This window comes from Perca fluviatilis, chromosome 18 (genome assembly GCF_010015445.1).
Source record: "Perca fluviatilis chromosome 18, GENO_Pfluv_1.0, whole genome shotgun sequence".
NCBI lineage: Eukaryota > Metazoa > Chordata > Actinopteri > Perciformes > Percidae > Perca > Perca fluviatilis.
In genome coordinates this window covers 28,473,239-28,492,994 of record NC_053129.1, presented here as the reverse complement: position 1 = coordinate 28,492,994, position 19,756 = coordinate 28,473,239, and the positions used below count along the sequence as shown (strand labels likewise).

Genomic DNA, 19,756 nt, shown 5'->3' with positions numbered 1-19,756 from the left:
ACACCACAACACACTTCTAGTGAGTCATAAGTGATTGAAAGGGATTACTTTTGTATTAGTCTATAATTTTTTTAGGAAATCTGTTACATATTATACCTTTAAGACGATTCAGGTAACACCAGAAGTTCATTGGAATTAATTTGTGCCATTTGAACATTTGTCCATTTCTCTTATAATTAGAACCAAATTACATACTTCTTTCAGATTAATTGACAAACATATTAGTAGGAAATGACAGGAAGTTATGGTTAAGATTTCACATCTTAACCAACTACAGCAAATTTATACATCAGCAGTAAATATCTTAGAGCACATTCGTCTTGTCGCTTTGAAAAGAGACGTTGACTTTGATGAAGTGTATTTTGTTTGTAAAACTTTTACTTAAGTAACATTTTCAGTGCAGGACTTTTGCTTGAGTATTTTTACAGTGTTGTGCTTCTTTTACTGGAGTAAAGTACCAATAAACACAGCCAGAGATAAACAGCAGATTATAACTCTGAACCAGAAAGAAGTATGTTGAAATAATGTGCGGGAAGAAGGAAACAGATGGACCGAAGAAAAAAGTGTTTATGGTCCAAACATCTGTAATGATTCAAAGAAGGGAGGGAGTAAAAGAAGGGAGTTGCACAGCTTCACATATGACCGAATTACGACAAACAATCGACATGTGGAAGGCAATTCAGAGGCCAAATGATCCTCTGTGTCACAGTCTGTAAAAGTGTGTGTGTGTGTGTGTGTGTGTGTGTGTGTGTGTGTGTGTGTGTGTGTGTGCGGTGGACTTTGTTCGGTGTATGAGTTTTTCACACATATCCCAATCACTTTTAGAAGAGAGCTGACTTCACTCAGTGCAGCAGCTGTACGAAGCCATTAGTCCTGAAATAAATCCACTTAGGTTATTTCTTTTTTGTAAAGTAAAGAATCTGTGGAGGTTTTCTTTGTTCTCTCTTTTTTTTAAGAGGCAGCCATGATCAGCCGTAACTTCAAGAATGTGTTGGTGGTCTCTGTCGGGTTTCTGTCACTGTTCACGGCTTACGGAGGCCTGCAGAGTTTACAGGTAAGAGTTTACTATTCAGTATAAAGAATAGATTGATTATTATTATCATATATATCCGGAACTTTTCCACATTTGTTCAAACATTTTGCACATCATGCACTTAACCACACAGCCTTCTTTTTCTTTTAATTTTTAAACAGATTTATTGTACACATTTGTTTAGGTTATCACGTCTTTTACATATTAATTGTTTAATAGTAGTAGTATTGTTTATTTCCTTTTAATATGTATATGTATGCACCAACCACCAAGGCAAATTCCTTGTAAGTGTTACTTACTTGGTAATAAATCCTATTTTGATTAAAAATGGGGGGACTTGGGGACTTTAAGAGATTCAATCTTGGGTTGAGTCATGAAAAGACACCTTTTGTGCATCATTTACAGCGTTACAAATGTTAATGGTTTTTATTTTGGTCAAATATTTTCCTTTCTTTAAATCAGAAAGACTAAAAGCCTTTTAATGTACCCTTGAAATTAGAAATAATATGTTTTGGAAGGTCCCATCTCCCTTTAATTTCATTATATTAGAACATGTATTAGTTGTATCCCTTAAAATGAGATTACGCGTTATTTAAAAATGCCTTAAAAAGTGCGTAGTAGTAACTAAGTAAGTAGAGGTTTATTCATTGTTTGAATTATGGAGAAACAACTTGTTAGAGATTTAAAAAAAAAAGTGCATCATTTGACTGTATTTCATTTCATAATCATAGGTGAGCATAATAGCCTTTTAATTTACCCTTAAAATGAGAAATAATGGCTTTTGTAATAGTTTTAATGTTAGTTTCCTGTAATTTATTTTAACCCTTTAATGTCCTTAACTTTTAACTTAATTCAAATTAAGTATTAATTAAAAACACCATACCTCATGAAAGTATGATGAAACTTTATTTTTGAGATTTATTGACGGGTTGATTCATGGATGGACAAGTAATAAAGGTACTATTGATGATGATAATAAAAAAAATGCCTTATGTGCATTAGTCACTGTTCTTAATGAGTTTTTAACCCTTGTGTTGTCTTCCTGTCAACCTTTTTGATGCCTTATTTTCACAGTTTGTTTTTGCTTTTCCCAACATTTTAAATTGTAAAATTTTTCTTCTTTACATTTTCAGCGCTTATTTCTATGTCCCATATTTTCTGATATAAAACAAAAATTGAAAATGGGTCAATTTGACCCTAAGTCAACACAAGGTTAATGTGAAAAGACCTCCTTAATTTACTGACTGGTCCATAACATGATCTTCTGACATTTGTGTCTAGATTTCTTCTAAAAACACTTTTGTTTTTCAAGAATTGCATTTTCTTATATAGTTTTTAATCTTTGCTTTTACTGCATAGTTTTCTTTTGAATAACTACATAAATTGCTCTTTATTGTAATCATACTTAGAATTAATTTAATACATCTTTTTGTTTTGTTGTCTTCTGTGAAGCAACTTTGAAAAGATAACTTGTGTGTCTGTGCGCGATCACTGAAGGCTTGTATCATGTGGACGCGCCGACGGTTTTGTTGTCATTACTTAGATTCCTCTTGGGGGACACAGAAACTACGAACTAGAGCATTTAAGAACCACTCGGACAAAACTGTTTGCTAACACATGGCCCGTTGTCTGTCCCTGTGTGTGCAGAGCAGTCTGAATGCAGAGCAGGGGATGGGCGTGGCGTCTCTGAGCGTCATCTACGCCTCCATCATCATCTCCTCCATGTTCCTGCCTCCCCTCATGATCAAAAACCTGGGCTGTAAATGGACCATTGTTGCTGGCATGGCCTGCTACGTCTCCTACTCCTTTGGAAACCTCTACCCGGGATGGTAATCAGGCAATCACTGAAATCCTCCGGCTCATGCTGGCCGTTAGATCTGTCATTGCTCATTATTTTACTATATTTCCTTTTTGTTATGATAGATTTTTTATATTTTTGAACATAGAACCTACAGAACAAACAACTACAATCAAACAAGAACCAGGGGGAGCCAGCGTTGAGCTATCATTTTCTTGGTTGCGGTTGAGCCGGCTAGCCAAATTTTCTTCTGTCTCCCAAGCAGGTGTAATTTAGAATCGTCATTAAGTAACAAAACAATCGGGTCAGTAGGAATTCGACATCCTATCACATCAGATATTATTGATGTTGTTTTATTCCAAAACTCATGCACCTGTTCACACTCAGGAAAGTTCCAGTTTGTTCAGGTTGGCAGAACGTGCAATAGGGAGTAGGAATGACTTTAGAGACGTATCTCTTCTGAGGTGTTCAATATGTCCTATGACATATGTTGAAGTGGATCTGCTGGGGATTTGGGTTCTTGGAAATGTTGTCCCAAACTGTCTCCCAATTAATTAATATTTCTGCATTTTTACAAGTTTGTTCCTGTCCGTAGACAATATGATCACTTCAAAGACTGTATTTAAAAAAACTGAATCAAATGAGACATGCAAGAGACCCATAACCTCATTACAAAATAAATGCTAATACATTAAAATATTTGGTCTGGCATAGCGAGACTACTCTTGCATTTGAATAACTATTTCATGTGTATTTACCACTGACAGTAACAAGCAACAAACAGTAAACTACGTCAAACTAAGCCTTAAAAATATACATATACATATAGATGTTTCGATTGCAAATCACTAAATTTGTGTTCTAAATGTTGATTATTTTCATATCCAAGTAATAAAATAATCACTCAGTTTTACTATGAATCAATTAAATATTTAAAAGAATAGAAAATTATGCAAGATTTCCTTCACAATTTCCCACAGTTAAATCTTTAGATTGCTTGTTTTGTCCAAACAGCATTTGGAACTTCAAAGATCATCAGTTTACAGATGTATAATAGAGAAAAACAGGAAATCTTCACATTTGAGGAGCTGTAAATAGCAAATATTTGCCATTTTTCCATAATAAATTATTCAAATGATTCAAATTGATTATTAAAACTGTTCATAAGTAACTGAAAATCAAATGATCAATTAACCGACTAATTATTTCAGCACTAACTCTGTGTTTACTGGCAGCTATTGTTAAACGCTGCCACAGCGACTTTTTATATTATCACTTCTACTGCTAGAACTACTGCCAGTTCAGACCAGTCTGCAATTATGGCTGCTCTTTTTATTCTGCCATGCAAGAGCTAAAAGTGTTAACAAAAGCATTAGGAAAATGAAGTCCCCTGTGCTCCCTCCCACAGGTACACCCTCATGCCCACCTCAGTTATCCTGGGTTTGGGTGGCTCTCCTCTGTGGTCGGCTAAATGCACCTACCTGACCATCTCCGGCAACGCGCAGGCTTCAAAGGACGGCAAAAAAGGATCCGACGTCATCAACCAATACTTTGGCATCTTCTTTTTCATCTTTCAGTCGTCTGCTGTGTGGGGAAACCTTATGTCGTCGCTCATCTTTGGACAGGACACCAACATAGGTAGGGAGACAACGAGATGTTAGTGATACATGTGTGAAAATAAACCCACACACTTTAATACAAACTGTCTTAACCCTTGTGTTGTCTTCCCGTCGACTATAAACTTGTTGTCCTCCCGGGTCAAATAGAAAATGAACACTTTTTTTTTTTTACGTTTTTGTCCCAACGTTTTTGTTTACTACTACCACAATTATATAAACCACTAATACCAACTTGTTACCAATAGTTTTACAATTATTCTTGGAATTCATGGTCAATAAACCTCATTTATATGAAATTATATCTATTTTTTAGTTAAAAAAAAAAAGCAGAAATGATTATTTTTGAGAAATAGTTAAGATCAGAGGAACGTATGTTGAAGTTTATTCAGGATACGGTTTTGAATTCATTTAATTTTTCTTTTCAAATGCTATATAATTGAATAAAAACACCCAAAACTCTGGGGAAAAAATGAAAATGAAAGTAGTGAACTGAAGAGCGTTGAATGGAACCATCCATGTTATTCTTGGGCAGTTTGGTTGATGGAAACCCATATTTCTAATATAGAAAGTTTGCAAACGGGTCAAATTCAAGCCAAGGACAACACGAGGGTTAATATTCGGAGTATTCTGAACTAATGAATAGCTGGTTGAATTATAGTTTATTAATTGATTTATTGTGAAAACTACACTAATATAACTAAATACATTTACTTTAGTGCTGTACATACTTGTACTTTACTTGGTATTTTCATTTTATGCTACTTTACACTTTTCACTCCTCTACATTTCAAAAGGGAAATATTGTATATGTAAATATTTGTTTTACTCTACTACATTTCTTTGACACTTATAGTTACTTTTTACATAAAAAAAACACATAATATGCTTATATGATATGATGCAGTACTATATAACTGATCCATCCAGTAGTATACAGAGTATCTAAAGTTGGCTCCACATTGACAGACTTCAACATTAAAATGCTCCTACATGTCTCCATTAGTCATAAAAAAAACAACAGAATAATATAATATTGTGTAATATTATTTCACTGTAAGGAGCCATTCTGCATCATAATAACTTTTACTTTCGGTACTTTAAGTGCAATTAACTGGTGACACTTCTGTAGTTTTAACATTTTGAATTCAGGCCTTTTACTTTGTCCATGGTATTTCTACTTCTACTTCAGTGAATGATTGGAGTACCTCTTCCACCACTGGATTTAATATTTTAAAGGGGTGATAGAATGATTATATAGGGTATTTCACACTGTTCCGTATGGTCTCCTAATGGGGTATGTAATTAGTTGGGCTGAAAATGGCCTGGTTGATATTTTATTGGCCCTTATGCATCCCTGTGTTTTGGCCCTATTTGTAACAAGAGCTTTTCTTCCAAATATGGTATGGTCATGAATATTTAGATGAGCTGCGCGCTGCTTGGTTGAGCCTTATCCCCGTACACACGTAGAGACGCGCCCTGATTGGTTGAGCGAATCGCCATACACACACATTAGAGACGCGACAGAATCTCATATTCCAGACACTGCAATGTTTCGTTACCAAATTCACTTCTGAGACTTTTTTATGACAGAAGTCAACTATATAAAGCTCAAATATGGGCCGTTTTACGAAAATGGATGGCTAATTGCAAATTGAAATGGTATGTGTCGGAGTTGACGCGGTCGGTGTTGCTTGTGTGCTGCCTCGCCCGACTTCTCCACAGACCTCGCTTCGCCCTGCGTGACCGTTCGCTTGAGCTCCGGCACGGCTGGCAGCCCACAGCACCTCATACCCGCGCAAAGTCACCGTTTGGGCTAATGGACTACTACCAAACGCCGCTGTCCTGACAGAGCTCCAGGGCCTGCATCTCCTCTCTTCCTGCTAGCTAAATGGTGTGTGTGTGTGTGTGAGAGTGCGGTCAGCGAGCTTGTTACACCAGCAATCTCTTACCACATGTTACACACATGTCACGCCACTTATACAACATCTAACTAAATGTCTTATAAAGCTAAAAACGGTGTCCGATTTCAAATTAATGAATATTTGTGAAGACTAAGTGTTTCGTTAGCTGCAACTGTCCCTTCAATCCTAGCTATGTGTAGCTACAAATCACGGATAGTAAGCTTCATTTTTGGTCGTAATTCGAGTATATTTACAGTTTGAATTTCGTCACGCCACTTATACAACATATACCTAAATGTCTTATAAAGCTAACAACGGTGTCCGATTTCAAGTTAATGAATATTTGTGAACTGTAAGGGTTTTGTTAGCTGCGACTGTCCCTTCAATCCTATGTGTACAAGATTGCGGCTAGTTAGCTTCATTTTTGGTCGTAATTCGAGTATATTTACAGTTTGAATTTCGTCACGCCACTTATACAACATCTCCCTAAAGGTTTTATAAAGCTAACAACGGTGTCCGATTTCAAGTTAATGAATATTTGTGAATTCCAGAGGAATTCTAAGAGGAGGCTAGCTAGCTAGCTCTCATTGATAGAGCTCCATCCAGCCGCAGGCTCTATGAATGAGACTCACGGACAAGCGGCGTTTATTTCCCCAATCGTTTGTTTAAATAACTCAACACATTATAATTACACACATTAAAAGAGTAACTGGAACCTGTGGTAAGAGAATGCTGGCGTAACAAGCTCGCTGACCGCGCTTTCACTCACATACACTGGGCATTTAGCTAGCAGGAAGAGGGGAGTTGGAGGCCCTGGAGCTCTGTCAGAGCAGCGGCGTTTCGTAGTTCATTAGCCCAAAACGGTGACTTTGCGCGGGTATGGAGTGCTGTGGGCCGCCAGTCTTGACGGAGCTCAATCGAGCTCACAGCAGGCCGGGGTCTGTGAAGGGAGGCAGGCCGGGCGGCGAGGCAGCAACACAGGGAGCGCCGGCCGCTCAACTCCGACACAGTCGGACAAAATTTGCAATTAGACATACATTTTCGTAAAACGGCCCATATTTGACCTCTACACAGTTGATTTCTCGCATAAAAAAGTCTCAGAAGTGAATTTAATGGTAAAATAGCAGATGAACAATGTATACAACTTCTGAGATCTGCACGACCTAGATTCAGAAGCCTAACTGATCTCAGGTCAGTTGTGTAGCCTATGCAAATGTTGGGGCGTGACAAACACAGACTAGAGCCAAATGAGGAGGAGCCGCAATAGTTGACGTCAACTATAGGGCTCGTTGAGATTTGCCCGTTTTCAGAGGCAGTTTCAAATAGTGAGATTTGCAGAGAAAAGAGGTGTCAATGGGATTTAGAGGTTCTATGTATGTCCTATTTACACACAAAACTTTCATTATTCAACAAGGTAAAATCAGTTTTGCATTCTATCACCCCTTTAAGTTCGGCAAACAGCTGTTGAATCTAGAGTTATGTGATAGTCAGACTTCTGATTACACCCTCTCTCTTAGTAAAAAATGAAAAACATTCAGAAACCTACCGTTACCTGTGATGTTTTGTCTTCAGTCACATTAGTCTTCTGTTGAACTGCATTCAGCCCCGAAAAAGGATGAGATGTCACGGTTACCATGTAAAGAAGTAAAATAGAGTTCTCCATTTCCAAACAGTTTATTATTGGCTGTCCATGCCCGTCCACACGGTCAGAGTGGAACAAAGGTGAACTCTGACCTCTGGAGAGCTCACCTAAACAGGAAACCCAATGAATTCCTCTGTGATGCTGCCTTCGATAGAAGTCAACAGGAAACAAATAGTGAATATTCTTTGGACCGAAGTGTAACATGATTGTGCCATGGGATGAGCACATGAACTTGCTGGAAATCTACTACTACTTCCTGGTCCATCTTCATTGGTGACCTGCTGCAAACTAAAGTGGGTGTGACCCCAAAACTGAACCAATAAAGTCACAGACATGTCAAAGATCCCGCCTTCCTGCCTGTCCTGTTAAATCAAACAGGATTTAACAGGACAGCATAACCCTAAATTGCCACTGATGGAAGAAGTACCCAAATATTTTAAGTAAAAGTAGAAATGCCACAGTGTACAAATACTCTGTTACAAGTTTAAGTCCTGAATTCAGAATTCTACTTGAGTATTAGCATCAAAATATACTTAAAAAACAAAAGTACTCATGAATTTCCCCACAGGGATCAATGAATGAATGTTTTATTTTCATATCATAAAAACATCATAGTTTATTTCTTACTTATATTTTGTAACATTGATCTGAATCTGCAAAGTAACTAAAGTTATGAAAGAAATGTAGTGGAGCAAAAAGAACAACGTATGCCTCGGAAATGTAGTCAAGTAGGAGTAGAAGTAGCAGAAAAATGGAAATGGTTTCAAATACCTCCTAATTGTACTTAAGTACAGTACTTGTGTAAATATACTTACACCCTGTGTGCAGCTGATACTGCTAAACAAACCCATCAGTGCAAGGTCGAACTGCTGGGTTACAAACCTTTTTATGGGTTCAATTTGAAGAGAAAAAGAGAGGGTGTGTGCTGAGAGTGGATGATATTGCAGTATGTCATTTAGTATTATTGGTGTCGATGCTCTCTTGCTTATCAGTTTATATGGCCACTTGTTGAGGGGCATTTCCTGGAAGAACAACAAAACAAAGCTAAATATATATTTCATTTTTATTTGCAGGGCACACTGGTTAGACAGACATTTGTTTAATATCTTAAATAATTCAAATGTATTTAGAGTTTAGAGGAAATGTTCAAGGCCTTTGACTCTATGAGATGTCTTATTCATTATCAGTGTTTTCTCTTTGAAATCGGCGCCTAATAACAAAAGAAACACATTCGACAACATTTACAATATTTAACAAATAGGCAACTGATGAAAATCTATATACAAAATGACCCGTTTTATTCCAAAATATTCATACTTTCATTTTGAAGTGTTGTTTAGTTTGCCATCTCTTTATATCAAAGCATATATTTACAATAGCCTGGACAAACTTGAATTTTGTCATTTTTGTGGGAAGCTTTTTTCCTAAAAGGGAATTAAATACAATTTTCCCAGAAACAAAAAGCCTTTCCACCATGACCTCTTTCTTTATGTTCTCAGTAAAGAATATTTCTTTATATATTTTAATATTTATGTTTGGGGTGGCAGTATATCTCAGTCTGTAGGGAGTTGGGTTGTGAACCAGAGGGTTTGCTGGTTCAAGTCCCCATACGGACCAAAGTAAGGTGGTGGACTGGCAGCTGGCGAGGTGCCAGTTCACCTCCTGGGCACTGCCAAGGTGCTCTTGAGCAAGGCACCGAACCCCCAACTGCTCGGGTTGCCCTGTCCATCGACAGCTGCAGCTCCTTCACTCTGACATCTCTCAATTAGTGCATGTGTGTGTATTTCAGGTCTGTGTGTAATGTCTATTCTTACAACATTGTAATTTCTCTTGCGGGATTAATAAAGTATAAATTATTATTATTATTATTATTATTGTTAATAAGATAAATGCATTGTTTTGTATTCTGACAGCTCACATCCCAGAAGAGCAGCTGCTGACTTGTGGAGCGGCTGACTGCGGCCTCAACATCAGCGTCAACAGCACGACCACCAGACCTGCTCAGCAGCTGGTGTGGACACTCGTCGGATGTTACATCGGTAACGCCAGCGTTTACTTTGGCATCACAATCAAAGACTAAACAAGGGAACTCTTCCATAAGAGTGTGGGGGTTTCTATAAAGTCCCCCCGAACGTACAGGTAGCAGCTAACAGGGTTTCAGTTTCAGTCATGACTACAACTGATTATTGATTTTGATGTTGCACGACTAAAACAACCTTTGAACGTAAACGTTCCACCAAAACAAGTCCCTTCCCGAGGATATTTTGCAGCGGCTCCGTGTGGAGCTTAGCGCCGCCAAAGACGATTGTGACTGATTTAAAGAAAGGCCAATAAGACCTACCTCCTCCGCAGTGCTGTGGAGGTAGGTCTGGCATCGCGAGACTATGGGGTGATCAGTCTACCTCCCAGGGCCGGCCCAAGACTTTTGGGGGCCCTAAGCAGGATTTGGTTTGGGGACTCTCCACATTGTAACGTTTTGCCACTGTACTTGGCACTAAATCAACGTGTGTATTGTAAATATTAGTTTAAGCACTCATAATGTGCAAATAAGCATTTCAAGACTAATGTGGGACCAATTAGCAGCAGCACTTTATCTTTAAATAGACCGGCTCTGTTATAAGCTCAATTGTGAGACATTTCAAGCACTCTTGGGGGCCCTCTGGTAGCCAACGGGGCCCTAAGCAGCTGCTTAGTTAGCTTATGCGTCGGGCCGGCTCTGCTTCCTCCGAGCCACAAGCCACCCTAGTGACTTTCCTAGAATTCATTTGAATTCTTCAAACACTTTTGATTGATTTTGATTGGATGGAAACAATCTAAAATTAAAATGATAAGGTTAGGGATGCTCTAATGGTAGTCTCTCCCCTCATGTCCTGTGATCTCTCTACTGTTGACTCGCTAAAAAAAAAGTTATATAATGTAAAGAAAACTAGTTAAAAAAGAAAAAAAAGAAATAGTTACATATTTCTGACAAAAGAAAACCTATAAATATAGATTATATTTTAACACAACACACCTTATGTTGGTTAAATAGCAATTTTACAGTTCTTGGCTTCACATTCTCTTATTCTATTTTCCAAAGTAGCTGAATATTATTATTATTATTTTTTTGGGGGGGCATTTTAGGCCTTTATTTTCACAGGACATATGAAAACATGAAAGGGGAGAGAGGGGGGAATGACATGCAGCAAAGGGACGCAGGTCGGAGTCGAACCCGCAGCCGCTGCGTCGAGGAGTCTTTTACTGAGTCTTTGATGGATTCTTCCAGAGACTGCCACTGTTTTGAGAGTACATATTTATATCTTTTCATGTTAATATTCTTCTTCTGTATTTGATATTCTCATAGCAAGAGATACAGGAAACGGAGAAAGGATTGTCACCCAGTTTAATGTAATAGATAAAGAGATGTTTCATAAAGATATAGAGCCCTAAACTAAAAGGCCCAAATCTTAACACTCGCTTTTACAGTGAAGTGAGTGGTAAAATTCTGATTATTAAAATGCTGTAAGTTATTCTTTAACACAGCTTCAGTCAGCAGGGCGGAGGCGAACACACTCTCAGACCATAATAGCTCCCGTATCTGTAACAGCCGGTGTTGTCTGCCCTTTGTTGTGTGGCAGGCGTGGGTGTGCTGGCCATGCTCATTGTGGCGGTGTTTCTGGACAACATCGACCAGGAGCAGTCCAGTCAGTTTCGTGAGAACCGGGAGCCGTTCTGCCACACCTTCCTGGCCACGTTCAGGCTGCTGAAGGACTGGAGGCTGGTGACCCTCATCCCTCTCACCATGTACAGCGGCTTTGAACAGAGCTTCCTCTCTGGGGAGTACACCAAGGTGAGGAGGTCTCCAAAACATGAATTACTGCCTGATTAACACACATTGTTGGGCAGCATGGTGGCCCAATGGTTTACACTGTGGCCTCACAGCAAGAAGGTTCTGTGTTCGAATCCAGGTCGTTCCGGGGCCTTTCTGTGTGGAGTTTGCATGTTCTCCCCATGTTTGCGTGGGTTTGCTCCGGTTTCCACCACCATCAAAAACATGTACTAGATTCTCCAGGCAGTGCCCCTGATCAAGTCACTGTCTCAGATCTGGAGTTAGTCCCCGGGCGCTGTCTCGCTGCCCACTGCTGGGTTAAATGCAGAGAATGAATTTCGCTACATGTACGTGTATGTGACAAAGAAAGTACCTTTACATTGTCAGAAAGTCTTAAGTGCCGAGTAATTCTCCCTTTTGTTAAGGAAAAGCTCATGAGCAGCACAACTCATTTTACATACGTGAAGAAGGTTTGGGAGACTTTGAATTACCCATGAGCATTTAATGAATGCTCAATTGAGGAGACAATTAAATGTACAGTTTAACCACGATGTGTTATTGTGCAGTGCAGTTCTCTGAAGTTCCTGTCTTCCTGAAGGAGTATTTAAACTCATGCTGGAGGCGTTACGTTTAGCTGAACTTTTGCTCATATTATGCTTTTTGGCTTTTCCCTTTTCCTTTATTGTGTTATATATCTTTTTTGTGCACGTTATAGGTTTACAAAGTGAAAAAGCCCAAAGTCCACCCCAAAGGGACTTACCATCTCCAACAGAAAACACTGTTCACCAACTGCTCCAAACAGCTCTGTTGTAGTCCAGCCTTTACTTCAGAGACAAATGTGGTCACTAATTGTAAAAGGATTAATTGAAATTAGTTAAAATAATTGTATTACAATAAAAAAAAAAAAAAAAATAAATAAATATAAAAAATTATTTTTTGAGATATTAGATGTATGACGCTTTGTAAATCCATGTTGTGTTTCTTTGCAGAACTATGTGACGTGTGCTTTGGGGATCCATTTCGTTGGCTATGTGATGATGTGCTTTGGAGCCACTAACTCTCTTTGCTCCTTTCTCTTTGGAAGACTCGCTCGATACACAGGGAGAGCACCACTCTTCTTCCTGGGTAAATAGCCTACCAAAGCATTTACTTTGTCATCCTCACACATTTGTGGTAAAGAAGACAGCAGTATTCAGATCTTTTGTTTAGGTAAAAGTACTAATACCACACTCCGCTACCAGTAAAAGTCCTGCATTCAAAACCTTAAGTAAGTAAGTAATAAGTATGTAAGCAAGTATTATCAGCAAAAGTTAAGTATGTAAAGTAAAATGTTCCCTGTCAGTGTTTTCCTATTCTACTTGATGTTTCTGGATTAATATTCCTGCTGCATTAATATGCATGTTTTATTTTACTGCTGTAAATGTTTAAGGTTGTGCCAATGTTAACTACTTTATATACTTTTGGGTAGTTTGATCTGCAACAATGCATCATATTCTATAACAGGGGTGTCAACCTCATTTTCACTAAGGGCCACACTGGAAAAAGAGAATCACACCAGGGGCCACACATGTAGAGTTATTGATGATGTTTTTGTTACTGCATGTCACTTTTTTTTTTTTACATTTTGTTAGCTTTTTTCATAATTTTTGTTCTTTTTGTGGCTTTCTCAGACATTTGTCACCTTTTTGTAAATTTGTTACTTTTTTCAACATTTTTGTACGCTTTTTGTTGACATGAAGCCCTACAAAAGTCATCAAAAGAGTTCCTTAGTCATAGATTTTAGCAAATCATGCAAAAACAATTACACATTTTTTTTAACAACAACCTGTTTCTCAGCCTGAATATGAAAACTCTCTCTCTGCTTCTGGGAGAATTTCTGAGTCTCAGAGTCGGCAAATCTACCAAATTCTGCTTTGAATGTCAGGTCATTGCAGTTTGCAAAACACTTTCCTGTGTTTTTGGTTTGGCGCACAACTAGGCGGGCCAAAATGTATTGTGAACCCAAAGTGATGTTGGGTGATACGGGCCGGATCTAAATCTGCAAGGGGCCGGATTTGGCCCGCGGGCCTTGAGTTTGACACGTGTTCTATAAGATCATCATGTGTTTGTAGCGATGCTGTCCTGTGAGAACCACAAATCTGTAAAATGTTTTAGCATTTTTCATGGTGTCAGAAAAACCGCCCTGTTTTCAGCTTTTGAGGGTGCATTTACCAGCTGATCCGAGAGGCTTTTTAAAGACTTCATTTAGCTGAAGAAGTAGGAGGATGTTCTCAACACATAAAGGAACACTTCATCCTTCAGTTTGTCACAAACATTCAACATCAACGCTTCCAGAGATACAGTACATGGTTTTTACTGGACAGGAAGGGGATGACAACGTATAGTCTGTAAAGTAACTAAAGCTGCCAGACAGATGTAGTGGAGTTAAAAGTACAATATTTACCTCTGAGATGCAGTGGAGTAGAAGTATAAAGATTCATAAAATGTACCTCAAATTTATACGTAAGTACTTGATTAAGTGTACTTACCACTGCATTTATACATCTACAGTAATTATACAGTAAATAGGAACTAAACATTACATGTACTGTGTTGAAAATGTGATGTAAATGAACTGCTGACGTTCACATATCGGTTTATTTTCAGCTGCACTGGCCAATTTTTCCTGTATCATGGCTCTTTTGTTCTGGAGGCCTCATCCTGACGAGCTGCCGGTCTTCTTTGTGTTTCCTGCTCTGTGGGGGATGGCAGACGCCATCTGGCAAACTCAGACCAACGGTAAGAAACTCCCAATCAGTCTTGAAATGTATAATGACAGAGAGTTTCTAATAAGGGGAGAAGTTCCACTCTCTGGATAGTTCCGGCTTCTGAACTGGTTGCAGTTCCACTCTGGTTCCACATGAGGGCGCTCACGGGCAAGTGCAGAATAAATGGAGGTCTATGGAGCTATACCCCTCAAAATCCACTTTTCTCAGGATATCATTTTTTGTCTAGTAATTTGAATGTTGCATTCGAAAGGGGAGGCAAAGAAAATACACACTGCTGGGTGTTTGATTTTTTTAAAGTCGCTTTTTTTGTTCTAAAAAGCCTTTAAAAATGTCAATTGTGTCATACACGTCGTACGGCCAGAGATACTGCTTTACGGCAAGCTCTGAGTCGCTTCCTTTGTTCTCTGGAGGCATCGACAACACAGCTGACAGGTTAGGCTCTCTCTGTCAACACACGTGCTAGAAAGAGGTTTGCTAATGTTGTGAAGACCACGCTGAAATATTCACTCTGACAGTCTGGCTCTGCTTCGGATGCCATCAAGCGGGATCTCTGGTCTAAAAGCGGTTACATACCAACCAGACGGCCGACCTTCGTCAGAAAAGCCAGTCGAGATGATCAGTCGCGTCCTCGAGGTCCAAAAAACTGCCTCGGGACACACTGAGGCGACACCAAGGGGGTAAGCTTCGCTTCAGAACTCTAACCTCCGATGGCGCCATTTTGTTGCTACAAAGCCATCACCTCTTGTTAGCATTCCACTGACCGCCATTTTTTTTTTACATCACTTGACTGCGAATAACTTTACATCTGAAGCGTTTAAAGACTCTATTTGTCCATTGTTTAGTTCTAAAGAAACACGACAATGTATAAAAGGCTCCATTACCTTGCACCTCACGTTATGGCTCCGTAGCAGACGCTTTTAAAAAAACAGGCTAACGATTGTGTCATAACGACAAGACTTACTGTCGCACAGTAGAGGAATTACCGTATAGTACAGGAGAAGCTCGCAGGCAGTTTGGACTTACGTTAGCTGTTTAGGTTTAATTACTAATGTTAACTAGCATGTTAGTGATCAATAATTAGCCTGTGCCTATGTTATCTCCTTACATATACCTACGCTCTCCGTCTCTGTAAGATTGGGAATGATTGAGATTTCTCTTGGCACAGCTACCAGAAGACTTCACACTTTCAGACAGGTTGTTCATGTCACGTCTATGTCGTCTCTGTCAGTTGGAGGCTGCGCAGTAAAGCAAGGGATCACCGGAAAAGTGCTTCTAATATCCTTCACTGGTCTCCGTCCAGAGCAACGGGCTCTATTGGTCCATTATATATATGTCAATGGGCGACACCGACTTGAGAAACGTAATACGTCTCCATAGCAGCAGGTGGCGCTACTCTGTATTGTTGCCCAAGAAATGAAAACCGGCAGCTGATTGGACGAATGCGTCACATGGGTTTGTTTTCTCCGGAAATTCAAAGCCAGACTGTCATGGCGGCTCGTTCAGAATACGATCTCATATTGTACTAAAATAGTTCACTGAAACATGTTTCTGAAAACATTTTAAGCGAGAAATAGGCCGTGCAGCTGCTGAATCTGTCTTCATTTCAGCTCAACAAAGGTCAGTTTAAAAGATTTTCGTCAGATTTTGAGAGACTCTAGTCACCTCATTCCGCTCGCCATTTCCGGGTGAGTCCCGACTGCCCTGCCGCCGACCGAACATGTCAGGTCGGCCAAAATGAACGCCGACAGCCCCCCAGACTGACGACGGCACGGAACACACCGAACAGACTCGAGTCACTGACCTCTTCAGACTGTCCCACGGCCGATTTTTCGGCCTAGTGTGTCCCGGGCTTTAATCAGTCCTTCACTGACCAATCAGCATTCATTAGCAGAATGCTAGCGTGTTATGGGCAACAACCTGTAAGACATCGAAAGGACATAAGTACTCGTTCATTCAACTTCCGACCTATAATCCATGTTGAACTTACAAAAACTGCAGTCAAATCTGAGATTTCTCAACGACAATCAGGGGAAACAGACAAATTTAGCCGTCTAGCTCCATAGACTCCCATTCATTTTGGACTCGCCTGCGATCACCCCGCAGTGGAACTCTGGTGGAACTGCAACCAAATTCGGTAGAATGGGGCTAATTAGGGAGTGAACAGGCTCTCCGTAGACCGGCTCTGATAATGACTAAGCACATTCATTCTCCCCGGAGGTTGAACCCTTTTTCATTTTGGTCCCTCGATAAGCTTCCCTCTAGCCTCACGACTAAAGCAAAATCATCTGTATTTAGTTTGTTCTGTCAACACATTTGTCTTTGAATTTCTTACTTTGTGTCCTGCAGCTCTTTACGGCATCCTCTTCCCCCGGCACAAAGAGGCAGCATTCGCCAACTATCGTATGTGGGAGTCACTCGGATTCGTTATCGCCTTTGCCTACAGCACCTTCATATGCCTGGAGTATAAACTGTACATCCTGCTGAGCGTTCTGCTGCTCACCGTCGTCACGTACCCCATAGTGGAGTACTACGAATTCAATAATCCCACACCGCCCGTTCAGGAGGGGACCTACCCAAGTCACAAGGAAACTATTCAAACATATGACAAAAATATAATTTGTCAGTCACAAATGTAGAGACTAAATTTCATTTGTTTTTTAAATCCTGGTCTGGCCGTTAAGCTGCCAATAAAGTGTCTAAAACTGATGCCAAAAATGTTCAAATTACTGACTACTGAATAAACTCAAAGCATGTAATGAGAATGATGGAACTTCAATCAGAAATGTGTTCACTTGTGACTTGTTACTGGCAACCAGTCAACACTGCACAGTGACAATGCTGGAACTATAATACTGCGTGTTTGACTCAGCGATGAGTCTTTCTAGCTTTTTTTGGGTGGAATATTTTGTATTGTTTGCATTTATCTGATCCCTGTGAAGCTTGTGTTGTATCTACAGGTAATATATAGGTTAAATACAGATGATGTCCTAAGTAAATGTTGAGCTATTTGTCCTGACCAACGATCTTATCCGCCCCGATTAAATTTCCTTTTTGTGTGTGTTAAAGGCAGTTGTATATGGATGTGTGCAATTATCAAACCAACAGATTTTCTATAAATATTACTCTACTGTAACTGTAACTAACATAAGTTGAAAAATGCTAAATAAATGTCTTAATATTTCAAGTTTTGTGTCAAAATGCTATAGAATTCATGACATGCTTTAGTCTTAGGTACCTCAAAATTGTACTTCAGTACAGTACTTTGTTACTTTCCACCACTCCTGCTTTTTCTGGACAAAGACATTCAACACATTTTCATATTTCTGCTTTTTTTGCCTCTCAAAAGACTTTATTCTGGAAATCAGTTTCACTTAAATCGACTTGTTCCGTCTTGTAATCTTATAATTAAAGGGATACTTCACCGATTTAGCATTAAACTTTGTATCAGCAGAAACACGGTAGTATTTTTGAATGACCGTGCTTCCCTCCCTCATGTCCCCCTGAGACGGGAGATCTCTGTATTGTGGGTCTGGAAAAAAAATCTTCCAATGATTTTTTTTCCATTGCCTCTGGGCAATTTTGCCCAGAGGCAATGGACTACAGCCAGTACTAGGAGCTACTTCCGCATGTTTTCTACCAGCCCATAGGGGGTACTTAACGTACCGGTAACCCCGGTTCTTTGATAACAGAGTGAGGTGTTTCACCAACACGTCCTTCCTTGCAGAGACACGGAAAGAAACCTATCTGGAATGATTTGTAAGGAGCTGGTCGACTGTGATTATATGAGGGGGCGTGGCCCTAGCCCAGTTCGACCTGTCTGTCACGGACAGACGTGGCGTCATTGGAGCTTCCTTAGTTGGTCACGCCGAGGCGATTCCCATACGGAAACACCTCCATCTCTTATCAAAGAACCGGGGTTACGTTAAGTAACCTAAAGATTTCTCTGAAATACGTTTGCCTTATTATCTGAAATTTCGGCCACGTTTAACATGAAAATCCAACATCATGACATTATAGATATGACAGGAAATACGGAAAAGCATAATAGTTCCTCTTTAAACGGTTGATTCAGTGAGTCACGTAAAGTCAAAAATAAACAACACCATTATCAGCAAACTTGTTGACGTCAACAAAAAAAGTTTTTTAAAATGTTCAGGTTAATAAAGAACATACAGGAACAACATACTGCATTTCAAATGGTGCTTTATTGCAATGTGTTGCATTCCCACATTCATAGATGTTATAGATTTGTTAGTCAAAGCATCATTTCGTCAAGGTTGGCATCCTCACCTTGGGAAAAAAAAAAAAAAAAAGCAGAGGGATCAAATGCACGAGGTGTTTGTGTTTTGAGTGTAGTAGAGAAGTGTGTGTGTGTGTGTAAACTTGAGCAGCCACCAACATATACGAATGAGCAAACCTCCAAATTTAGACTTCCAGTAGATGCAAATAAAGAGTTTTTGTAAATTGTCAAACAAAAAAGGTTTTTGTTTGTCTATCAGCCTACAGGGCTCTCACTCCCTGCAGGGACTGGACCCGGCCTGAGACTGATTGTCTACAACATTCCAAAGAAAAGGTAGATTTCTTTATATTCACGTTGCACACCTGAACAGGGGGGTTCGGGGTATTAAAAGAGACAGAGAGAGAAAAAGAGAAAATATAACATGCATAAAATTCTCCCAGATGAACATTGTCACTCATATTGTCTTGTAATAGCTGCTCCGATGCCTCTTTTAAAAACAAACTTTACATGAGTGTAATATACAAAACTGGACAAAAATGAGTAAAATGTATAATATATATTTATATATATATATATATATATATTTATTTATATTAATTTGTACAAGGGAGAAAGTGGAACCTTGGTCATTTTTTCTCAAATTCTCCAGAGAAAGCATTACCGCCCCCAGAAAACAACACAAAGTGGTGAGTTAATAACAAGCCTTCTTTTAAAGTCTCTGAACCATATCCACCTCAGTCCCAATACAACAGCACTTACAATACTTAACTGATGCTGTTAACATAGAGTAGACATTAGTTTTGAACACCTGCACCAGGAATGAGTGGGAGTTAAAAGGACTAAGGAGAGTCTTAGCGGTGCACAAATACCAGTTTGGACCAATGACAAGCGAGAATGCTTCAGATTTTTGACTCGCTTCAGAAAAAAAAGACTAAAGCTTATCAAAC

General features: G+C 39.3%; 1 protein-coding gene across 1 annotated transcript; it reads left to right on the top strand.

Moving 5' to 3' along the window:
- The first annotated feature begins 785 nt into the window (after positions 1-785).
- Positions 786-17,753, top strand: unc93a (unc-93 homolog A). Its single transcript, XM_039782917.1, has 8 exons — positions 786-1,054; positions 2,681-2,862; positions 4,240-4,469; positions 9,907-10,032; positions 11,611-11,822; positions 12,791-12,926; positions 14,448-14,579; positions 16,916-17,753. Exons 1-8 carry the CDS (start codon positions 965-967, stop codon positions 17,203-17,205), a joined length of 1,398 nt encoding a protein of 465 aa, XP_039638851.1. The 5' UTR covers positions 786-964; the 3' UTR covers positions 17,206-17,753.
- Positions 17,754-19,756: the final 2,003 nt, after the last annotated feature.